Here is a 22,456-nt window from a genome sequence, read left to right as displayed (position 1 = left end):
CCAGTGGGCTAAGCCCCCTGGTTACCAAATCAACTATTAGCTGGTGGTTACCTTAGCAAATCAAGGAAGATGATGGTATGGGTGTGGTGGCATTCAACGGCGTCACTATGGAGAAGCGGCAGTGCGGTTAAGTCTCTCTCTTAAAGAAAGGGTTACGCATGAGATTCAAAGGCATGGAACCAAAATAAACCCTAAAATTGATAAACTGCGGTGAAGTTCCCACGACTCTTTCGCCCCATAACACTATTGATACTACACTTTACGTTTTAAAATAATAATAAATTTAACAAAAGACTAGTACATATTAAATCTCAAATAGTATATGGAAATTTATGATGGATACACTCTCAATATTCGTAATATTGTTACGTGCATCAATATTCAAGTGTGATACGTACAGAATCTAAAAGATATGGATAGTAAATAATGGACCATTATTAATTTACTAGAAATTTCACACCGCGTAGGACGCGGTGTTTCTATAATTGCTCCGTGAAATATAGGATTAATAATGATGCTAGTCCAATCATTTCCAAGTGCAGCCATATTATACTATGACTCGTAAGAGAATTTCTATAAGTCACTAACTCATAAAAATTGCAGCAATCCACAAGTACATTTTATATACAAACTACTTAAATATTTTTAAGACATTATGCATCATATATACAAAGTGCATTCAATCGGAAGCTACATTGAGGCATATACACACAAAAGACAACCTCAAAATGTTAATAAAATATCATCGACATGGTGTAATAGACCAAAAGTCATAGATAGAATTGTACAAGTACATACAAAAGTTACCTCAAAGTTTCATCGAATTTTTCACTTTATGAGTCCAATATTCTTCGCTTGATTGTTACACCACCCCTTGGCTTGAGTGTTGGTGTTTGTGGGACTATTTTGTCTGAAAAGTAAAAGTAATAATAATAATAATAATAATAATAATAATAATAATAATAATAATAATAATAATAGTAATAATGACAAACAATAATGTATTTGCATACTATCCTATATCATTGATGATGTCATTCAACTATTAACATCGTTGTTTTATGTAGAATATTCACCTTATACACCTTTATTTTGCTCAGAAACCATTGTAATGAACATGTGGATGTCCTTTTTTCTGAAATTTGACCACATATGGATGAACATGTGGATGTCTTTTACAATTTCCTTTTCCAAGTACTCAATTTTTGCTCAGAAAACTCTTGCATGCTAATAAACTCTATTATGACTGTTTTCAATAGGAAATGATCAACTTTGAATTTCCACTCACTTTGGATTACAAGTAATTGCGAGAAAAATACCTCGAAGTCCATATTTCGCAACAAGTGCTAGCACATTCATGTAACGGCAACCTAGATCATGCAGCCCACCTATGAGATTAGAACACCCATGAGTGTCAACAACAACAACACATATCTTTCTTTTTATCACTGTCTTATTTGAAAATTACAAACCACAGTTAATAAAAATATTGATAGCAACACCACTTACTAAACAATCTCACATAATGATAAATTGAATTGTGCAAATCTATACACACAACAAATATAATTATACACATCTCATGATTCTCGGCCGAGTAGTCAGAGCAGGTGAACACTCACGGCCGAAAATATTTGGCATAGCCATAACAGATGGATGAGGTAAACTAAAAAGTAAATGTTTTGAAGTTGTCACATGGCTGTGTACGATATTTGAATAGAGATTTAATATTAAATTCACACCAAAACAAATATAACCAACAAAGAATTGAGAAATACATGGCAGGTGCGATAACACAACTCACAAAATGCATTATAGAAGAATTAAAATTACCATGCACCATACTCTAAAGCAAAGACATAGAACCAATAAACTAAAGGTAAGTGTGCAACCGATACAAATGAGCCCCAAAAAAAAGAAAAAACAAAGAAAGCTCATCAGTAACCTTCTTTGAAAGCACTCATCTTCTTTTTGCCACAACAAGATATCTAAAAACCGTGACCAAAGTCACGATTGAGAATTCAGTAATTTAGTCAGTGATATAACAAAATATGAAAAGAAAATAAGCACAAAAATACTATCTTGAACAAAGTAGGGTAGTGAATCACGGAAGGTGCAATAAACCAATGAAAGTGTTACAGCAAATAAATTCGATGTGAGCAAAGACAAGCGAACCGTGAGGGCAACCGTCGAAAACCAGAAATCAAAAATAACAATCTTTGTATAACACAAAGTAACAAATCCTTAAAAAACCTAAAGGCTAGAGGCAATTACCCAAGTCCTAATCCTAGAGTAACAAATCTGATCTAGTGAAAAATACTAGACAATTTACTCACAATCAACATAAAAAAGTAAAAGATTTTGCCAAGAACTCAAACAATACTTGGCCATTTTCAGAAGCACCGCCTAGCAAATGAAAACAAAATGATTGTTAAGAGACAAAAAAACATTATTTGAGCATATACGCAATAAATTCTTACAAGTTTTAAAGAGATCTAAAATGAAGAAAACAAGTGAAATCATAACTTGTTTGTTGTAGGATTGGAATACTTAAACCAATCTCACCCACAATATCACACCTCTTTGATTTCTTCGGAGTCTTATATGAAAATTACCAACCACAATAAATAAATAAATTAAAAGAATAACAAACCCACATAATGTTAAAAGATTACCAAATCTCAGAGGTAAATTGTATCAAGAACTCACATTAGCATCCACAAAACTTCTATGTTAAATTAAATTGTGCAAATTTAAACTTAACTTGACCAACATAAATAAATTTGAACCTATCAAATGCCTCGACTGAGTAAGAAGACCGAGTGAACACGACCTAAAAATAATTGGCAACGCAATAGAGGTGACAAACTAAGTTTAAGCCTCTTGCCACCGTTCAGGTCTAAAACAAAGACACAGAAAAAATAAATTAACAGCAAGAATGCGTAAAAAAATATATAAAGAAAACTCGAGAGTAAGTAACCTTTAGTTGAAAGTATACACCCTCTTTTATCCTTAACAAAAGATCTGATAACTGAGACCGAACTCAACACGAGAAGTCACTCGATGTCTCGATCAAATAATAAAACATGTAACAAAATAAAACACAAAAAATAATATTATAAGAACAAATTAAGATATTGACTCCCACCGTTGCAATAGACTAAGAACCTCGGTGGGAGCACAAGCAAGCAAATCGAAAGAGCATCAATTGAAACTAATCAGAAACCAAAGATAATATTCTTCTAGTAACACAAAGTACTGAAACCTTAAAAATCCAAAAAGGCATAAAACCAATATGGGCCTAATCCTAGAGTAATAAATCCCGTCCCTTAAACCTATAAATGAGAACTATAACTAAACGACCATGCACATCTAACAACAATGGAAGAGTGCAAAATCGTGAAGACAAAATATTACAACACAAATAAAAAGCAACACAAAAATTAATGCACCTTGAAATTTGGAGAGGCGGAATAGCTTTTTGATTACATAAGAAGGCAAAATGTCTCGCATAAATGATGAGCACAAGAGAAAAATAGCCTAATGGTAGACATGCTCATGATATAATTGAATTTTGTTATTATAGAGAATTACTTGGTAAAGTTATTGTTCAAATATTAAAATTTTATCTAAACTAACAAACTAAATAATTTGTTAAAATACGGCACACATGACAAAAATACTACATTAAAATCAAAATGGTCAGACGACGACTACTTCTTAGATTCTTATTATTAGCTTACCTCAGATCAAATAGAAAGAACGCGAAACGCTAGCGCAAGGTCAGTTTTTATCAACCTATAAACATCATTACACGACAAAGAAAATGATGTCAAGTATTTATCAAAAAAATACTACTCCCTCCGTCCGCCAAAAGTAGACCACTTTTACTATATTGGGCGTCCGCAAAGAGTATACCACTTTCCTTTTATGGAAATGGTCCCACCACCCACTTTAATCTTTTATCCTTACAAACACTCTTTATTTACAATAAAACCCACCCCAAATTCAATCTCAACCACACATCCCATAAAGTGGTGGGACCATTTCTCCACTACATCAAAATCATCACTAATTTTATTAAATCCCGTGCCCAACCAAATGTATCAAAAAATGCTACTTAATAATATGAACCCCAACTCACATGCAAGGTAGTGCTCACTACTCACGTGGAAGAATATGCAACTTTTGAAGAAGTGGATGTCACTGAACGAGCACGTGTCTAATAAACAATTTAAAATTAATAGGTCAAACCCAATAGGTAGCTAAGTATTCCCCAGTTATATTCATAAATTAATTTGAGCATTTGATGTAATCTCATATTGGATTTTAGAACAAATTAATAAGAAGCTGTGATTGAATAATCTATATATACAAGATGTAATATTATATTAAAGAAGATTTGTATATGCTCAAAACATAAAGAAGAGAGCATAGCAAGTAACTGACCCACATCAGATAATTAAGAAAACTAAACTAAACTAAACTATCCCCAAAATATATATAATACTACCATATAAAATGGGTGATGGCTCTCATTGTGATTGAAAAGGTAGGATTTTGATTTGAGATGTGGTTTGTTTGAACATTTTGCATGATAATTTTTGGCTATATATTTATAGTTAGGTTTATATAACCAAATTTATGTAGCTCAAGGCGACAAGAGATAAATGATTAATGCCCAATCCTAATCATCAAGCCCAACTATATTTCATGCACTATATCATGATCCAGATCAATTATATTCCATTATTATCAATTAAAAATAGAGAGTCAAAATCCCTCACAATATACTGCCCTGTTCCTTAGCTCTCTCCATTTTTTTATCTCCTCCACTCATACTTTCGATCATCTCTCTCTGCACTTCATGTTTGCAACAGTAAGTAAATCCTAACCGCTATTCTTCCCTCTTCTTCTTCCTTTTCTCCTAATTTCTCGCGAATAATCTGAAAATCAGCCGTCCGACTACACCTCACCGTTGTTCCAAATCATCGACCCACAATCCTCGCCTTGACCCGTAAATCAACAGTCAATTGCAGACAACAAACCAATTAACCCAGCCCCAACTCGCTCTAACTCAGCCAAGACTCGTCGTTCCCCATCGTCTACCATCCTTCTCCGATAACCAGAAGCTAAGAAAGCCACCTCCGATCAGCACCATCAACACCAGAAACCTAGCCGCAGCTCACTCAAACTCTAGTAAAGACATGATTTCTCTTTGATTTCTCTTTGATTTCTTAAAATCATTCATTATAATTTGATTTCTCTTTGACTTCTTAAAATTATACTCGTTTCAATCTTTCGTGATCACTATATAGTTCTAGGGTTAATAAAAAAAGTAATCATAAAAGCAGGTTTACGAAGATAAGCTCACCTTTGGTTTTGTTGCTGTAATGGCTTTCTCAAGTGGGTTGATTTTGATCTGACTTTGCACCGATCATTTGAAGAAGATTTGATTTCTTGGAGTAGAATTTCAAAAGAGAGAAACCATAGTAAGTAGAAAGGGAGAAAAAGAAAGCTGATCTCTCATGGGCTATGAGGAGAAAGAGGTGAGATAAATCAATAGTTTCAAAAATCAGCCTCCAAATAACAGAAAATTACAAAAATGCCAACACATCACTATTCTTTCTACAGTACTATTCCTCTTCTAACCCAGCCCCAACTCGCTCTAACTCAGCCAAGACTCGCCGTTCCCCATCGTCTACCATCCTTCTCCGATAACCAGAAGCTAAGAAAGCCACCTCCGATCAGCACCATCAACACCAGAAACCTAGCCGCAGCTCACTCAAACTCTAGTAAAGACATGATTTCTCTTTGATTTCTCTTTGATTTCTTAAAATCATTCATTATAATTTGATTTCTCTTTGACTTCTTAAAATTATACTCGTTTCAATCTTTCGTGATCACTATATAGTTCTAGGGTTAATAAAAAAAGTAATCATAAAAGCAGGTTTACGAAGATAAGCTCACCTTTGGTTTTGTTGCTGTAATGGCTTTCTCAAGTGGGTTGATTTTGATCTGACTTTGCACCGATCATTTGAAGAAGATTTGATTTCTTGGAGTAGAATTTCAAAAGAGAGAAACCATAGTAAGTAGAAAGGGAGAAAAAGAAAGCTGATCTCTCATCGGCTATGAGGAGAAAGAGGTGAGATAAATCAATAGTTTCAAAAATCAGCCTCCAAATAACAGAAAATTACAAAAATGCCAGCACATCACTATTCTTTCTACAGTACTATTCCTCTTCCCACTTCTCTCTTATTAAGATTGTTAAATAAAAGGCTTTGATTTTTGAAGCAAACAGTAGATTAGGGTAATATAAGTATCTATCTCAAACTTGAAAACGTTATGCTTGTTGATGGTCTCAAGGCAAATCTCATCAGTATCAGTCAACTCTGTGACAACGAGATGGATGTGCGATTCGACAATAATTAATGCTTTCTGAAAGATGGAGAAAAAGAATTCATTACAGCAAAGCGTTTGAATGATAATTGCTATGTTATTACTCCTTAGAATATATGTCTCAAAGTGCAAACCAACCTAAGCAAGACCTGGCACCAAATACTTGGTCACACTAAGCCATTAGATGTTGATCGCTCATCAATGTTTAATCTTCGTGTATGGCGAATGAATTGGAGCGCCAGTTGGAGTTTGTTACAGCCACCATGGCTAGTCGCATTAAGCGTCGAGCTGCACTTGAACACCTTCAGCATTTATTTTGACAAGGGAGAGAAGTGCGTTGATAGTTAGATCTTTTCGATCGCTTAGATCTTTTGCTTTTGCTAGTCGTTGGTTAATTCTCTTTAGCTTAGCTCGTTGTTGCTTGGTGCTATTGTTTTTTATGAACTCCCGAACTTTGGTATGTTCTTATGATGACATTATGTTCCGCTGCTCGTTGCTTTGATCGAGGGGAAGTTGCATACATTAAGGGGGAGTCGTTGTTTTTCTGCTTCCTCATTTATTTTGAGTCATTACTACCGATTATTCATGCGTCTAGCAATTTTTTGTTTTGTCCACATAAATGACAAAGGGGGATTGAAGCCTCCGCCCTTTTGGCTAGAGGCCATTGATCCTTTACCAATCATATAACTCAGAGTGGAAGAAGAAAGAAAGCTTTCCGTGGCACGCAAAGGAAAGAAAAAAGGTAGCACCGAAGAAAGGAACCTGCTTGCAGCGCCTCGAGCAGTTTGATCTCGTATTGATGCAGTCGTTGAAGGTGTTCCCTTCAGAAATTGAAGAAATACCAACACTTTAGATCTATTCAATTGTCGTATTGAACGCCCTCAGATATTTAAAAAAAAAAATCGTCATATTGAAGGTTTTTTTGTGAACAGATCAAAAAGGAAATTGTAGCAAATTAATTTTTTGTGAACGGACCAAAAAGTGAAATATTAATAATAAATACTCCATTCGTCCATGATTTAATGCCCTATTTGGGTGTGGGCACGGAGACTAAGAAAACTGTAAAAATGTGATGTGGATGAAATATAAGAGTAGTTGACTAAAATGATAAAGATAGTTGACTAAAGTGATAAAGATGTTGTGAGTGTGTCCACTAGTGATAAAGTGTAGTAAATATAGAATATAAAAATGATAAAGATGTTTTAAGGTGAGTCAATTAGTGGCAAATGGTAGTAAATATAGGAAAAGAAGAAGAGTAAAAGGGTACAAAAAGCATAATAGATCACAGATTTTTAAAAGCAATAGGTCATTAAATTGTGGACGGAGAGAGTATGACTTTTGTGCATACTAAATAAATTTTTTGTTCATATCAAATAAGACTTGTCATAGAGCAAGAGCGCAATATTACTTAATCTTATTGGTATATGAAATAAAATAAAACCTTTTCTGATAGCAAATCAGACTTTTGTCATAGTAAATAATTTTTTTCATAAGAATTAAAATATTAATAACAAATGACTTTTTGTAAGAATTAAACAAGAGTTTTGTTCATACTAGTAAATAAGAGTTTACTTCAATTTATTAGAGGCTACGGAGAAAGTTATTAGTACTTGCCCAACAGAAACTATGTTAGCAACATCCTTCACATAGCTATCACTCAACTGAGAAACATGAACAAGCTCATCACTAAAAGCGCCAAAATCAACAAAAGCACCAAACAAGATCGATTGATTTAACTTTTCCACTAAAAGTAGGACTGGTTTCAGATGCACTTGATGATTCTCACTCAACCCTCGTTCCTGACATTTCAGGGGCCCTAGGCAAAATGAGAAAAGAGGGCCCTTTACATAATAAAAACATATAAAAAGAATATCAATATCATAAAAACACAAAGCACAATGTCACACCCCAATTCTTGAATGAATAAATATAATCGAGGTGCAATTAATTCATAGAAATAAACAAGGAACAACCTTGTTAAAACCCGAATAAGATGACAAGTCGGGCTAGTCCCCTTTAGATCACAAGTTTAGTTTCATGCTTCTGACAACCGACATTCATTAGCATAAATCTAGGAGTTAAGAGTCTAAACTCGATCAGGGATTTCATTTAATATTGAACATGAAGGTTTTAAGTTGATAAAACAAAAGACAGTTGAAAGCTAGCGTTGCAACGGAAGTCTTAATAGAATATTGAATCCTAGCCTCAGCTCCGTCCCGTCAGCACCGGCCAGCCAACCTGAAAAACATTTGAAAGTATTTTTGGGCTAAGTACTAAAGTACTCAGTGGGCATGCATTTTCTGAAACATTTCATTCATTTCGTAAAGACAGTTTATCCAATCATACTTGACATAACTTACAAGGTTTTAAATTAAAAGAACTTCTAATGAAATAATTTTCATTTGTGCGCACATGTCACACTCCCTTTCTGTTACTCGCTGTGATCCCGGACCTTTTAGCCACCGACGGATTCATTTCTCCCATTGCACTTACCCTGAGGACGTAACTCAGACAAGTTGAATTGACCTCGGGATGCTACCCAGGCAGGCCCTTACATTACATGCTTCGGAACACATCCAGCAAGCACCCTTATAACGCCTCTTAGTTAGTGCCCGATGGAGATCAACCCACCGAGTCAACTAACGAGTGTACACAATTCTCAAATAACGTGTTAGGCCATAAGAGAACCTCAATTGATTCGTTGTGGCGAGCCTTAAACAGAGCAGAGTGCACATAAACATTTTATTGGATAAACAGTTTGCATTTCATTGAATAAATAATTTGCATTTCATTGAAATATTTAGAGCTTAATAACTCAATCATACTTTATACATTTGGAAAGTAAGCCCACCTGTTTAGGCAAAGCCTGTCGTTTAATCTTATTATCTGAATCGGAATAGCAGTGCTAATCCTCCTGACGTTCAAAGCCTACAAGAAATCTATTATTAATAAGTCTCTTAATCTAAACTCAAGTCACGGTAAAGTGCTTAACATTCTATGATTCACTTAGCCGGGTTTTCAAAATTTAAAGAATAAATAATTGAAAACAAATCTCTTGAGTTAAGAACACCAACAATATTCCTACTCATCTTTCTTTTGTAATTGGAATTATATAAACCAATTAAATCATGATGCAATGCATGACTCATTTCATACTTAAAATGCACAAGTGCTCTACTCCGTTCTGCTCTGCTCTGCGATCTAGCTCTGCAATGCATTCTAGCTCTGCTCTGCAATCTAGCTCTGCTAGTCAGCTCTGCACTTCAGCTCTGCCGGTTAGCTCTGCACTTCAGCTCTGCCAGTTAGCTCTGCACTTCAGCTCTGCCGGTCAGCTCTGCACTTCAGCTCTTCCGGTCAGCTCTGCACTTCAGCTCTGCCGGTCAGCTCTGCACTCTCTCTCATCTGCTCTGCTCTGCACTCATCTCCTTGCTCTGCTCTCCCAAATTTAGTACAGCTCACGACTCTTTCTTTCTCTGCCCAGCAAGTCAGTTCACGCCGATCACCTCCTTGGCAACGGCGAAGCGCCGTCACCTCCCTCTGTTTCCGGCGACCGCAGCGAGCCACGGCCGCTACCCTCAACTCTCATCCAAAACTCGACTGAACCACCCAAAACTCCACAAAAATTCTACCTTTCTTCCTTCTCTTAACACAGACACCCAAAGTATGCAAGCATGAAAACAAGACTCTACCTTCATCTATTCTTTCAAAAATTATGCAGCAAAAATACATATAAACACACAAAAACATGAACATGAATTTGGGTTTCTAAATTGAAAAGTGAAGTGAAGAAGCAAGGGAGTTAAAGGTGAAACCTTGAGAGTTTGATCAATTTCGATGGTCAGCTGTTTGAATCCCTGGGCTGCTGTTCTTGAAGCTCGGCGTTTGAAGCTCAGTCCGGGAGGAAACGAGAGAGATGAAGTGAGTGAATGAGAGAGGAGATGATTTTCGTGAAGCAGCGAAGGAGATAGATATTTGAAGAGGGAGAAATAGTGAGGTGGTTGTGGTGGAAAAATATCTTGGTGAAGATGGGTTGGGCTTGATGTGAAGATGGGTTGGGCTTTCATTTTTATTACTCAATGTAATTAAAACATAAGGCCCAAATTGAGAAATTAAATCTCAACACACATAAAGGCTTGAATGCTTAATTAAATAAATATGCAATGCATAAAAATTTAATAACTAAATTTACAATTGCTTTTGTAAATCATTTTTGTTGGAATTAAAATAAATTCTTTTTCTCAATCCGGCGTGAATCATCTTAAACCTAAGTTCAAAATTATTCTAAACTTAGCTCGAGAAAAACGGGGTATTACACACAAAACCGTGTGCAAAGCTAGAATTGTAATACCAAGCCCAGCGACCGTTGGGTGCCAGCGATCGCTAGCTTCCTCGAGCCGCGGTCGCTGGAACCCAGCCGGCGTTGAATTTGAAGATTTCAGAAATCTCGTGATTCGAGGTCGGATTTGTTCATGTGTATTTTTTTAATGAAATCAATGAAAATCAGTCCAATTTTAAAATCCATAGATTTTTAAATATCTCTAGATCTTCATAGATTTTTAAAAGTCTTAAACGAATACCTCTGGATTTTTATAGAATTTTAAAAGTCTTGAGCGAATACCTCTAGATTTTCATAGACTTTTAAAAGTCTTGAACGAATACACCCACATTTTAAAAGTCTGCAGAAATCTATTAAAATCCTGAACGAATACACCCTCTTAGTAAAATTCGATGTGGAAATCATGTGCATTGAAAAATATAATTTCATGTGCTTCTTTTAATACCAGATCCAGATTCGTTTTATTTTCATAGATCCAGATTCGCCCCAATTCTAACGGGTTTGAAAATTTATGATCCAGATCCATATCCGTTACATCTGTGGGTCTACGGATCCAGATCCGCGGATCCACTATTGTATTGATTTTTAATATTTATTTATGTTTTATATATTTATATTTATGTTTAATATTTATATTGTGTAAAGTAATAGTATTGTATATTGATTTTTAAAGTATCGGTATTGTTTATTGATTTTCAATATTTATATTTATGTTTTATATTATTATAAAAGTAAATATAAATTATAAATATTATATATAAAAAAATGGATTACTCATCGTTAGGTCTGAAAATTCTTATATATGGAGACGATGTGGTATAAGTTATTCTTATATTATTATTTATATATAATATTTTCAATATTTTGGAAACTGTTGTATATAAACTTAAATATAATATTTACAAATAAATATTCGTCAATGTTAATGGCAATTGTAAAATAATATATATTTGTATATAACTTATTTATTTAAATTGAGGATTAATCACAATCATTTAATGTATCAAATTGTGAAATAATATTTTCACTATTTATGTAAAATACTAAACGAAAAATATAAAATAGATAATAAAATATATTTGATATTTAAAATTTACATTTTAGATGGTAAACATATTTAGTTATATGATTTTTTTAAGTTACTAGAAGTATATGAATACAATCAATTATGCAACCTGCACGTAGGCGGGACCTCAACACCACTCAACAGTGGGGAAAAAAACACTGCACGTAGGCGAGAACGCCCTGCATGTGGGACCTCAGCACCAAACAATAGTAATACAATAACAATACATCACCACATAAAGTGGGAAAACATCACCGTCAGACGGAATTGAACCCAAGACCTCTAACAAAAAAAAAATATTTGAGTGTCTCAACTTTGCCACTAGAGCAAGACCTCATTGGTCAGTTATATGATTAAATTATTAGCATATTTATTTAAAGTTAAATCAGTGTATATTGTTATATTTAAAATATTGATATTAATTTACAAAACTTTATATTTTTGTAATTTACCTACCTTTTGAAATAATACACTTAAATTTGTGTATTTCACGATCATAGAGTTTTATATAATTTGTGTATTTGACGTTGTCATCGTTATATATAAGATATAAATTTATGATTTTTATTTTAGAATGTCATTTTTTTAGCTTGCACAAATATTATGCTTTTAGGAAAAAAATTATTCCATACTTTTGTGTAATTAAATGAACCTGATTTCTCTCAAGGTAGCATGTTATATCGTGTAGGGACCATAAGTTTGATGGATTATTTCGCACAAATATAATCGTGTAATTGGATATGTCTTACGTTTAACTTTTTACGTAATAAACATTCTTTTTATTCTATGGGTTACTGATTATTTATTATTTCATAGGTTGGATTGATTTTAACTTGCACATTGATTATTTCATAGGTTGGATTCATTTTATGTTCGTATATTAATGGTTACTAATTATTAATAGGGGTAATTGCCTGTAAATCCATAACGTTTACTCGGAATTGGTTTTTGCTCCCATTTTCGAAGGTGTGGCCCCTAAATACATAACCTTTTATTTTGTCTCGTTTTTCTCCTGTCACCGGTTTTTTCTTACGCCGGCGCCGGAAATTACACCGTGGCAGCCGGAATTGAGAAGGTGGCAGCCGGAAATTGACACATGGACATATTATTAACATGTGGAATAAAATTTAAAAAAAAAAAAAAACAAAATTCTCCCAACTCCATCATCTTCTTCCCCTTCCTCCCCTCCCCCCACCCTCTGCCAGCCCCTCTGCCGCCTGCGACGGCGCCCGCCACCCTCCTCCTCACCTCGGCTCAGCGGCAACGTGGTGGAACGCGCGGCGGCGGCGGCGAACCTAGGCGTCAACCTCACCAAGTTTCGTCAGCCCTTCCCACCACCACCACCAAATTCCGTCAGCCCTTCCCACCATCAAATCCGCCATTTTCGCCCCATTTCCGAGGAAGAGAGCTTCACCCAATTCCCCTTCCGCCATTTCCTTCCAGACCTTGAATCTTCCCCATATCTAAACCCTTAAATCCGAAGCCCTAAATCCCCAAATCCGGTCTCCACCCTCGTCTCACACACCCCTCATTCTCAGGTAACGTCTTCCGCCGCCGCTGGAGTTCCGGTGGGGAGCAGCCGCCTCCCTCTCTACTGATTTTCACAAATTGACAGTGAAGTATCTTTCGCCTATGAACTACCCTTTCGCCTGCTATGCTACTAAAAAATATCGTTCGTCAACGGAGCTCGCGAGAGAGGTGAATGGACGAAAGGGGTGGCGTCCTCGGCCGGGCACGTCTTCGTCGGCGTGTGGTGGAAGCGGCGGGTGGGGGGAAGGAGAAAGGGGGAAGAAGACGATGGGGTGGGGGGGGGGATTTTGTTTTTATTTATTTATTTTATTTTATTTTTTAAAAATTTTATTCCACATGTTAATAATATGTCCATGTGTCAGTTTCCGGCTGCCACCTTGTCAATTCCGGCTGCCACGGTGTAATTTCCGGCGCCGGCGTAAGAAAAAACCGATGACAGGAGAAAAACGAGACAAAATAAAAGGTTATGTATTTAGGGGCCACACCTTCGAAAATGGGAGCAAAAACCAATTCCGAGTAAATGTTATGGATTTACAGGCAATTACCCCTTATTAATATTTGAAACTTGAAATTTTTTTATTCTTAATAATATTGTTTATATGGAACTCTATAGAATTGATTTGTATAAGATATTTTGTTGTTTGTTATATATATTTTGCTTTATTTAATATGATATTTTTTCTTATGTTTATAATTGTATTTCATGTATTTGTGAATTTCGTACTCGTGCATACGCACGGATAAAATACTAGTATATATATAAAACACATATCATCAAAAAAGCTACGAAACCACTCACTATCATGTTCTAAGACGTTGTTTCATAAATCCTTTGGCGAGACTAAACTTTCAACACAGACATGACATGACAAAGAAAAGGAACGATACTCAAGGTTGCAGAACACATTATCCCGGCAATCGTAGACCACCACAGTGGATCCACAATTTACCAAAATGTCTCCATTTAGACCTTTCACCAATGGTGGTTGAAGAAGCTCAAGAAGATGAGAAAGTGTAACCACTTTCTCCCAAGACTCCTTCATAACCCAAACTCGATAGCCTCTAATTTCATCATTAAAACATAGCACACAAAGCAAACCACCAAGCACACCCACAATGCCATACCCCTCTCGATCAAAGGGAAGCTCAATCCCTCCAAACACCTCACTCTTCAAGTCCCAGAAAGTAATACCTTCTTTATCTCCGTAATTCTTCCAGTAAAGCTTCCCACCTGCAAACACCCCTCTTCCCCAACTTACACGTAAATAACCGGATAGCTCAATTGTTTTCCATGATTTTGTCTTTGAACTATAAACTTTACCAACCCAGTTACCAATCCCCCGGTAATAATCATAATGAAACAAAAGCACAAACACCTTGTACTCATCACTCGATTCAACCCAACCGAATCCGTAATTACGAACATAGCCGGGACTGGAAATTACTGGCAGTTTCTTGGAGGTCCGAGTCGATGGGTTCCACAAGTAAATTTCTTGAAAAATTTCTGCACGTTTTCTTGAGTTCTTGAGAACGCAGAACAGCCCATTACAGCATCCCAAATTTTGATATGGCAGCAATATCGCCATCGCATCATCAAGTGAATATCGACTGATAGGTGCTTCACTCAGCAACGACTGCAGAGAACATTCCTCAAGCCTATCACACTTAGTCGTCACTGTAATGAGCCTTTGATGGGGGAAAGATGGATTTTTTATTGAATTTTGGTGATGGGCTTTGATGAAGCGTTTGCTGCCTATTAAAGACCGCCATGTTTTCGAAACGCACCTAAATCTCAACAGTGATTTCACCGGCAATATTGACAGTATTTCTTCGATGATTTCTTCTGGAAGATGGAGAGATTGCTGATTTCTTCTTCTTCTTCGTCCTCTTCTTCCTCTTCTTCGTCTTCTTCTTATTCTTCTTCTTCTTCTGCCTATTCTAGCACTTCTTGAAAGAAATTGTTGAACTTTCTTCTCATTCTTCATCTATGTTAAAGTTTCAATTCCATGACAATAATGAAATCAAAATAACGAAGAATAGAAGAATAGCAAATAAACTATTAGCTGGTGGTTACCTTAGAAAATCAAGGAAGATGATGGTATGGGTGTGGTGGCATTCGACGGCGTCACTATGGAGAAGCGGCAGTGCGGTTAAGTCTCTCTCTTAAAGAAAGGGTTACGCATGAGATTCAAAGGCATGGAACCAAAATAAACCCTAAAATTCATAAACTGCGGTGAAGTTCCCACGACTCTTTCGCCCCATAACATTATTGATACTATATAGAGTGGATTTTTAAAATGGTCACTTTCATATTGTAAAATTAAAAATTGTCCACTAAGATAAAAATATTAAAAAATGGCCACTGTTACCAAAATACCCTTCCACATTAAAAATTAAAAAAATGTCCACTTTACATCACCCCTTTAAAAAATCCCGCAATTCACAACCAGTGTGAATTCACAACCAAAATTTTTTGGTTGTGAATTCACACTGGTTGTGAATTGAGAATTCACAACTAGTCAAATTCACAACCAGAATTTTTTGTTTGTGAATTCACAACTAGTCGAATTCACAGCCAAAATTTAATTCACAACCAGTCGAATTCACAATCAAAATTTAATTCACAACTAGAATTTTTTTGGTTGTGAATTCACAACAAACAAATTCACAACCAAAATTTAATTCACAACCAAATTTATGTTGGTTGTGAATTCACAATCAGTCGAATTCACAACCTGAATTTAATTCACAACTAGAATTTATTTTGATTGTGAATTCAAGTAGTTGTGAATTTGAGTTTTTAAAGTTTGAATTCACAACTAAAAATAGAATTTATTTTGATTCTGAATTCGAGTTTTAGGTTTTAATTAATAGATCTGGTTGTGAATTCAAGAATATTAAGTTGTGACTTAATAGATGTGGTCGTGAATTCAAAAACATTAAGCTGTTGTGAATTCATAAATTTGGTTGTGAATTTAAGAACATTAAAAAAATAATTATACAGCTCAATCAAAAAATTGTTGTACAACAACTCAATCTACCATCAAAATACATCAATTCCTCTAAACCTCCAAACTGTTGCAAAATACCATCAAATTGTTGTGATTTTAAATGATTCAAAATTTAAAACCTCCAAACCAGATGTTGATGGTTTCTAATTCAAAATTCTAAACTCAAAATCAAACATTATACATCAAATCTCTGAACCAGACGTTACTGATTTTAAATTCAAACTTTTAATCCTCAAAATCAAACATTGTGAAGCACACCTCCAAACCACACGGTGCTGGTTTCTAATTCAAAAGGTTAAACCACAGGGTGATGGTCTTGGTACTACCCAACAGCGCCAATTCTTCACTCACCAATCCATCTGCCTCCAAGATCACCGTATCCCTCAGATTACCTGAATCCCCATTCTCCAATTCAGAGTCAACAAGCACAGAGCGCGTAAACCTCTGTCTCCCATCGGTCCTCACTGCCGCCAAACGAATAGGCTCCTCTTTCACTTCAATCTCCATCATCTCCTCCTCACTCTCCCCTCCCAAAAACCCCAAATTAACCACAGCTTTATCCACATTCAACGCATGACCACCATTAACAACAAATTCATCTTTCAAACTCACACCATCCTCAAATTTAACTGATACTGTAGAATCGCCCTCAATTTTAGCCGCACAAGCAGTTCTATCCACACTTGTACTCTTCAACCTCTTATTCCTCGTATACACCGCGAAACCATTCGCCTCACTCGGGCTCACCCTGCGCACATAGCAGTGATCCATCCAACCCGAACCGTTCGATTCGGGTCGGTTCGGATCTCCTGACCCGATTCCTGGTTCAGTCTTAATCAATTAACAAATCTGCAACCAGAAGAGGTGGCTGCAATTCGGAATCGTGCGCAGCTTCTCTCCCCGCTGGAATTCGTTCAAGCAAACCGCGCAATCGCGAGATTGAGATTGAGATTTCGCGGCGATGTCGGAGGAGGAGGAGGCTTCGCTCCCGAACTTGAAGATCGGGATGGATCTGATGGCGGCCTCGTTGAGGCCGCGGTTCTCGAACGGCGGGAAATAGGCAGCAGCAGGAGAAGCGGGTGTTCCTCCGCTGCGCGCCGCCGCGAGAAGGAGAAGCGACGCAGCTGGTCGATGCGGTGTTTCTCACCAGGAGAGAGAGAGAGATGATGGAGAGAATGACGTGTGAAAGAGGGAGGGTGGGTGGCCATTTTTTAATTTTTTATGTTAAGGGTAAAATTGTACTTTTACATCAAATCTGGCCAAATTTTAAAGTTTTTATCTTAGTGGACAAATTTTAATTTTACAATATGAAAGTGGCCATATTTATATATTAACTCTACTATATATATATATATATAATATTTATTATATTTAATTTTTCAATTAATATTTGGTATATTTAATTCTATTATCTCTTACAATATTTTTTCTAGATAATCTATTAGTTCATTACTTCTACTAAATATAATTTATTGGATAAATATATTTATTTATAAACCTTATCAATAGCTATAGATATATATCACATAGATTTTGTGTAATATTTAATGAATTGATATATTCATTCAAACTTATAGTAATATGTAAAAAAAAATGTAATAAGGGTAAAATAGGCAATTCACATGTTGTGACCAAGAGTACGTTGGAGTGTTATTTTATTTTCTTTATAAAAAAATATAAATATAATATTTATTATATTTAATTTTTCAATTAACATTTTGGTATATTTAATTGATTAATTCTATAATTTATCTCTTACCTCAATTTTTTAGAAAATATATTAGTTGGATAATTTATAAATAGGTCAAGAATTGGTAAATAAGACTTTTGTTCATATTAAATAAGAGTCACTTCAATTTATTAGAAGCTACGGAGAAAGTTATTAGTAGTTGCCCAACAGAAACTACGTTAGCAACATCCTTCACATAGCTATCACTCAACTGAGAAACATGAACTGATGAACAAGCTCATCAATAAAAGCGCCAAAATCAACAAAAGCACCAAACAACTCGATTGATTTAACTTTTCCACTAAAAGTAGGACTGGTTTCAGATGCACTTGATTATTCTCACTCAGCCCCCGTTCCTGACATTTCAGGGGCCCTAGGCAAAATGAGAAAAGAGGGCCCTTTACATAATAAATACATATAAAAAGAATATCAATATCATAAAAATCGATTTCTTCGAGCTTTTGCAAATGCAAAATCGTTAATAATTACATCAACGTCAATATTTTCTAACATATTTTTCTCAATAGCCAAAATTGTCAAACCATTCAACCTTTCTTGTAACATTGATGACCTTAGGTAGGTTTTTATTAACTTAAGCTTTGAAAAGCTTCTTTCAGCAGATGCTACGGTCACAGGCACAGTTAATAAAATTCTATAAGCAATCGAGGCATTCGGATAGCAATCTGCAGATTTGACAGTAAGAATCTCAATGGCGGTCAAAAAATCAGTAGGCAAAGTCAGTTGTAACACTTTCAGTTCTGAGTAAAGATCATCTAAATCAATATCAAATAAATTGTCATGAAAAAAGGTAGAATGAAAATTAACACAAGAATTTCTTAATTCATTCTCATCTAATGATTTTAACTTATTTGAATCATATAAAAATCCAAAACTACTTTCAAAAGTTTTCAGCTCCTCAAATTTATTCTTTAAATAAACAATTGTCATATCCACAACAATAAAAAAATATCTAGTTCTGAATAACTCTTCGGGTGACTGATCTTCTTCGTCCTCATTATTATCCCCAAAATATTTTTTCTAATCACACGACGTTTTATTGGAAAGATAGGCTCTACATCCATTTCAAGTGCAACACTCTTAGCTACATTCATACTTGTTATAAAACCTTCATCTCGATACTTTTCAAAAAACGACAATACACCTTCCAATTGCTTCCAATTGCTTCATAGTAGCATCGATGCACATAGACTTAGATTGTAATTTTTTTCTTACCATATTAGCAGCAAATAGAATTTCATACCAAATTACCATGCCAAACAAAAACTCAAAACTTTCAATGCATTAACCAAACTTTCTGCTTCACTCTGTCTTTGCATCATTATCACTAGATTCATATAATTTCAGCAAAGCTAATCTTATTTGTGGACATTGAAATCTAATAGCTTTAACACTTTTAATTCGACTCTCCCAACGTGTATTAAACAAGTATTTCACAGTTAAACCAGACACATTATCAAGCAAAATATTCCATCTTTTTGTAGATACCGAAAACAATGAATATATGCGTTGAATAACTCCAAAGAATGAAATAGCTTTAACACAAGAATGAGCCCTATCACCAATAGTAAGATTGAGACTATGACAAGCACAAGGCATGTATAAAGCTCTAGGATTTATTTCAAGAAACCTCTTCTGAACACCTTGATGTTTTCCTTTCATATTGGAACCATTATCATAACCCTGACCTCTCACATCATGATTTCGAAACGCACCTCAGTCTCAAGAGTGATTCCACCGGCAGTCTTGGCAGTATTTCTTCCTCGATGATTTCTTCGGGAAGATGCAGAGATTTTCGACTACTTTTTCCAATCTCCATAGCCAAAGCTGCGATATATGTTTCGAGGTTTTTGTACGCGAAGAGGCGAGGGTTTTGCCTTTTGTATTTACAACAAATAGTTTTATAGGTTTCACGAATCACAAAGATGGGCTCTATCTTAAATAGTAGCCCGCCCCTTAATATTTAAAATAAATAAGAATAGATATTAAATCGAATTAAAATAGTACTCCCTCCGTCCCAATATTCAAGTCCCGTATTCCTTTTTGGGTCGTCCCAATATTCAAGTCCCCTTTCCTTTTTTAGCATTAATTAGAATACAATTAATATATTTAATTAGGTCTCTTTCTCTCCTCTCACAAACCAAACCCACCTGCCCCTCTCTCTCTCTCTCCTCACTTCTCTCTTCTCTCTCAAATCGTCTATCATCTCCCCTTTCTCTCCTCTTCTTCTTTCACCACATCCACCTTCCACCGCCTCCACCACCTTCCACCTTCCACCGCCTCCAGCTTCCACCGCCTCGCGCCTCTGCCGCCATCCTCTTGCACCGCCTCCAACGCCATCACTGCAAACCCTAGATTTCCCTCCGCCCTCTTTCTCCCCTGCCTCGCCGCCCATTTTCCGGCGACCAGGGCTCTGCCCTCTCCTGGTGACGGCAAGGCGCTGCCGCCTCCAATCTCTCCACTGCCTCCACCGTCTCTCAGCAGGAATAAGGGCGGCGGCTCGCCGGCCCCTCAGCAGCGGCGGCGGCGAATTCCAGATGGAACGACGAAGGTGGAGCTCCTGCTGTCTCACCGGAAATCGAGCACAGCAGCGGCGGTTCGCGGAGAGAGGTGTTGTTGTGTTGGCTTGTGCAGTTGGTGTTGATGTGTGAGCGTCAGTCGGGGGAGAGAGGTGAATCGAAGCTTGAGGGGCGGAGGAGCGTGAATCGAAGCTTCGGGAGAGAGGTGAATCGAAGCTTGAGGAGCGGAAGAGCGGACGCCGGAGGCGATTTAGAGAGATGAAGGTTAGGAGAAATGGGGAGGCGATTGGCGGCTTTGCTAACCTCTGCGGCTGCCGGAAATCGAAGCTTGTTGTGTTGGCCTTGCTAACCGCTGCGGCTGCCGGATTTCAGAGGGAGGCTGGCGGCGGAGTTGCCGGAGGAGGCGGCTCTCTCCTTAGCGATTTAGCGATTGAGTGTATGTGCGTGGGTGTTAATTAAGAAATAAAATAATACTAATTAAAACACTAATTATGTGGTCCCTACTGTTTTTACATCTACTTTAACTCTCCTAAATACCCGTGCCCAAATGAAAGGGGACTTCATTATTGGGACGGAGGGAGTATAAGTTAATATGAATTATTATTTTTAAATAAAATAATTCTCACCAGTTACTTAATGAAAAAACTTAAATTTAAAAGGATAATTGGTGTATAAATACATGAGCTTTACTAACTTTTTGGTATTTAACATGAACTTTAAAACCTAGTTATAAATACATAAACTTTAAATTTATTCAATTTTTAACACATTTTTTGTATTGATGAAATTATTGCTGACATGTCAAAATTGAAATTGAGTTGGCAAAATTAATCATCCAGCTGACATTCAACTAATAAATTCACTTAACAAGGCACACATTGAACATTCCAAATCACAATTCACACACACTCCTCTCTCTCACACCTCACACCCCACCCCCCAACCTCGACAGACCATCCCCTACCTGGCAGACCCTCTCCGGCGAGGCAAAGCTCAAGCCCTTCTCAAGACGTGAACTCCAAACGTCACACCCTTCCACGGGGCTTATTCTTCAGCCACAAACCCTTCTCCTACGACCTCCGCCAGGAACGCTTCTCCTTCATCCACGACCTCTGCCGCCTCACTCTCTGTTGCTACAACCAGACCGACCGCCACCTACTGTCCTTTTGTCTCCTATGCCGCCTCGTAGTGCTCCGCCTGCCGCGATGATGCTCATTCGACAACACCAAATTCATTCATCAATTTTTCCAGAAAAGAGGTGAAATTCGCCGCCTTGATTTTCGGGTCCGCAGGGTGGGGGAAGGGCTGACGGGGGTCTAGGGAGGGAAAAGTGGTGGCGCCTAGGTGGGGGAAGGGTGAGGGTCTAACGGAGGTGTGCGGATGGGGGAAGGTAGCCTCCGCCTCTCTCTCGCTCATCTCGTCCACCCTCACTCTCTCTAATTCACCATGTTCAATGGGGGTAGGGGACGGCGGCGGAGTGGGGGAAGGGGGAAGGTCCACTGTGCTGGAGAAGTGCTGACAATGGAGGTGGGGAAGTGGGGCTGGCGGTGTGGCCGAAAGGGGAGGGGGACAGTCTGAGGAGTGTGGGTGGGGGAAGGGGGAAGGGGAAAGCTGACGTAGGATTTTAGGTTTTAAGTTTTTAGGTTTATATTTGTTCAATATTCAAATTCTTGACTTGGGATGTTTAATGTTTGGCTTTCATAAGTGAAATTTATTAGTTGGATGCCAGCTGGATGATTAATTTTGCCAACTCAATTTTAATTTTGACATGTCAGCATTAATTTCATCAAATATAAAAAATGTGTCAAAATTTGAATAAATTTGAAGTTTATGTATTTATAACTAGAT

At 36.8% G+C, this 22,456-nt stretch overlaps 1 protein-coding gene and 1 long non-coding RNA gene across 3 annotated transcripts; both read right to left on the bottom strand.

Moving 5' to 3' along the window:
- Nucleotides 1-570: 570 nt before the first annotated feature.
- LOC131017654 (uncharacterized) lies at nucleotides 571-5,553 on the bottom strand. Its single transcript, XR_009099750.1, has 5 exons — nucleotides 5,375-5,553; nucleotides 4,145-4,222; nucleotides 3,744-3,798; nucleotides 1,320-1,388; nucleotides 571-910 (listed from the first exon to the last, which is right to left on the bottom strand). It is a non-coding gene; the product is annotated as an uncharacterized LOC131017654 (long non-coding RNA).
- Nucleotides 5,554-14,141: 8,588 nt separating this feature from the next.
- On the bottom strand, nucleotides 14,142-15,574 carry LOC131017564 (F-box/kelch-repeat protein At3g23880-like). 2 transcript variants are annotated; one of them, XM_057946365.1, is made up of 2 exons: nucleotides 15,406-15,574; nucleotides 14,142-15,316 (listed from the first exon to the last, which is right to left on the bottom strand). In XM_057946365.1, exon 2 carries the CDS (start codon nucleotides 15,314-15,316, stop codon nucleotides 14,153-14,155), a length of 1,164 nt encoding a protein of 387 aa, XP_057802348.1. In that variant the 5' UTR covers nucleotides 15,406-15,574; the 3' UTR covers nucleotides 14,142-14,152. The 2 variants fall into 2 exon arrangements, with proteins under 2 accessions (XP_057802348.1, XP_057802349.1); XM_057946366.1 differs by lacking the exon at nucleotides 15,406-15,574 and having other exon boundaries at nucleotides 14,142-14,965; nucleotides 15,117-15,249.
- Nucleotides 15,575-22,456: the final 6,882 nt, after the last annotated feature.

This window comes from Salvia miltiorrhiza, chromosome 3 (assembly GCF_028751815.1).
Source record: "Salvia miltiorrhiza cultivar Shanhuang (shh) chromosome 3, IMPLAD_Smil_shh, whole genome shotgun sequence".
NCBI classification, from domain to species: Eukaryota; Viridiplantae; Streptophyta; class Magnoliopsida; order Lamiales; family Lamiaceae; genus Salvia; species Salvia miltiorrhiza.
Note: the sequence above shows the minus strand (reverse complement) of the source record. Positions and strands in the feature narration are given on the sequence as shown.

Bases quoted from the DNA above. Each gene is read 5' to 3' on its own strand.
- LOC131017564 (XM_057946365.1), bottom strand. From the start codon at position 15,316: ATGAAGAATGAGAAGAAAGTTCAACAATTTCTTTCAAGAAGTGCTAGA.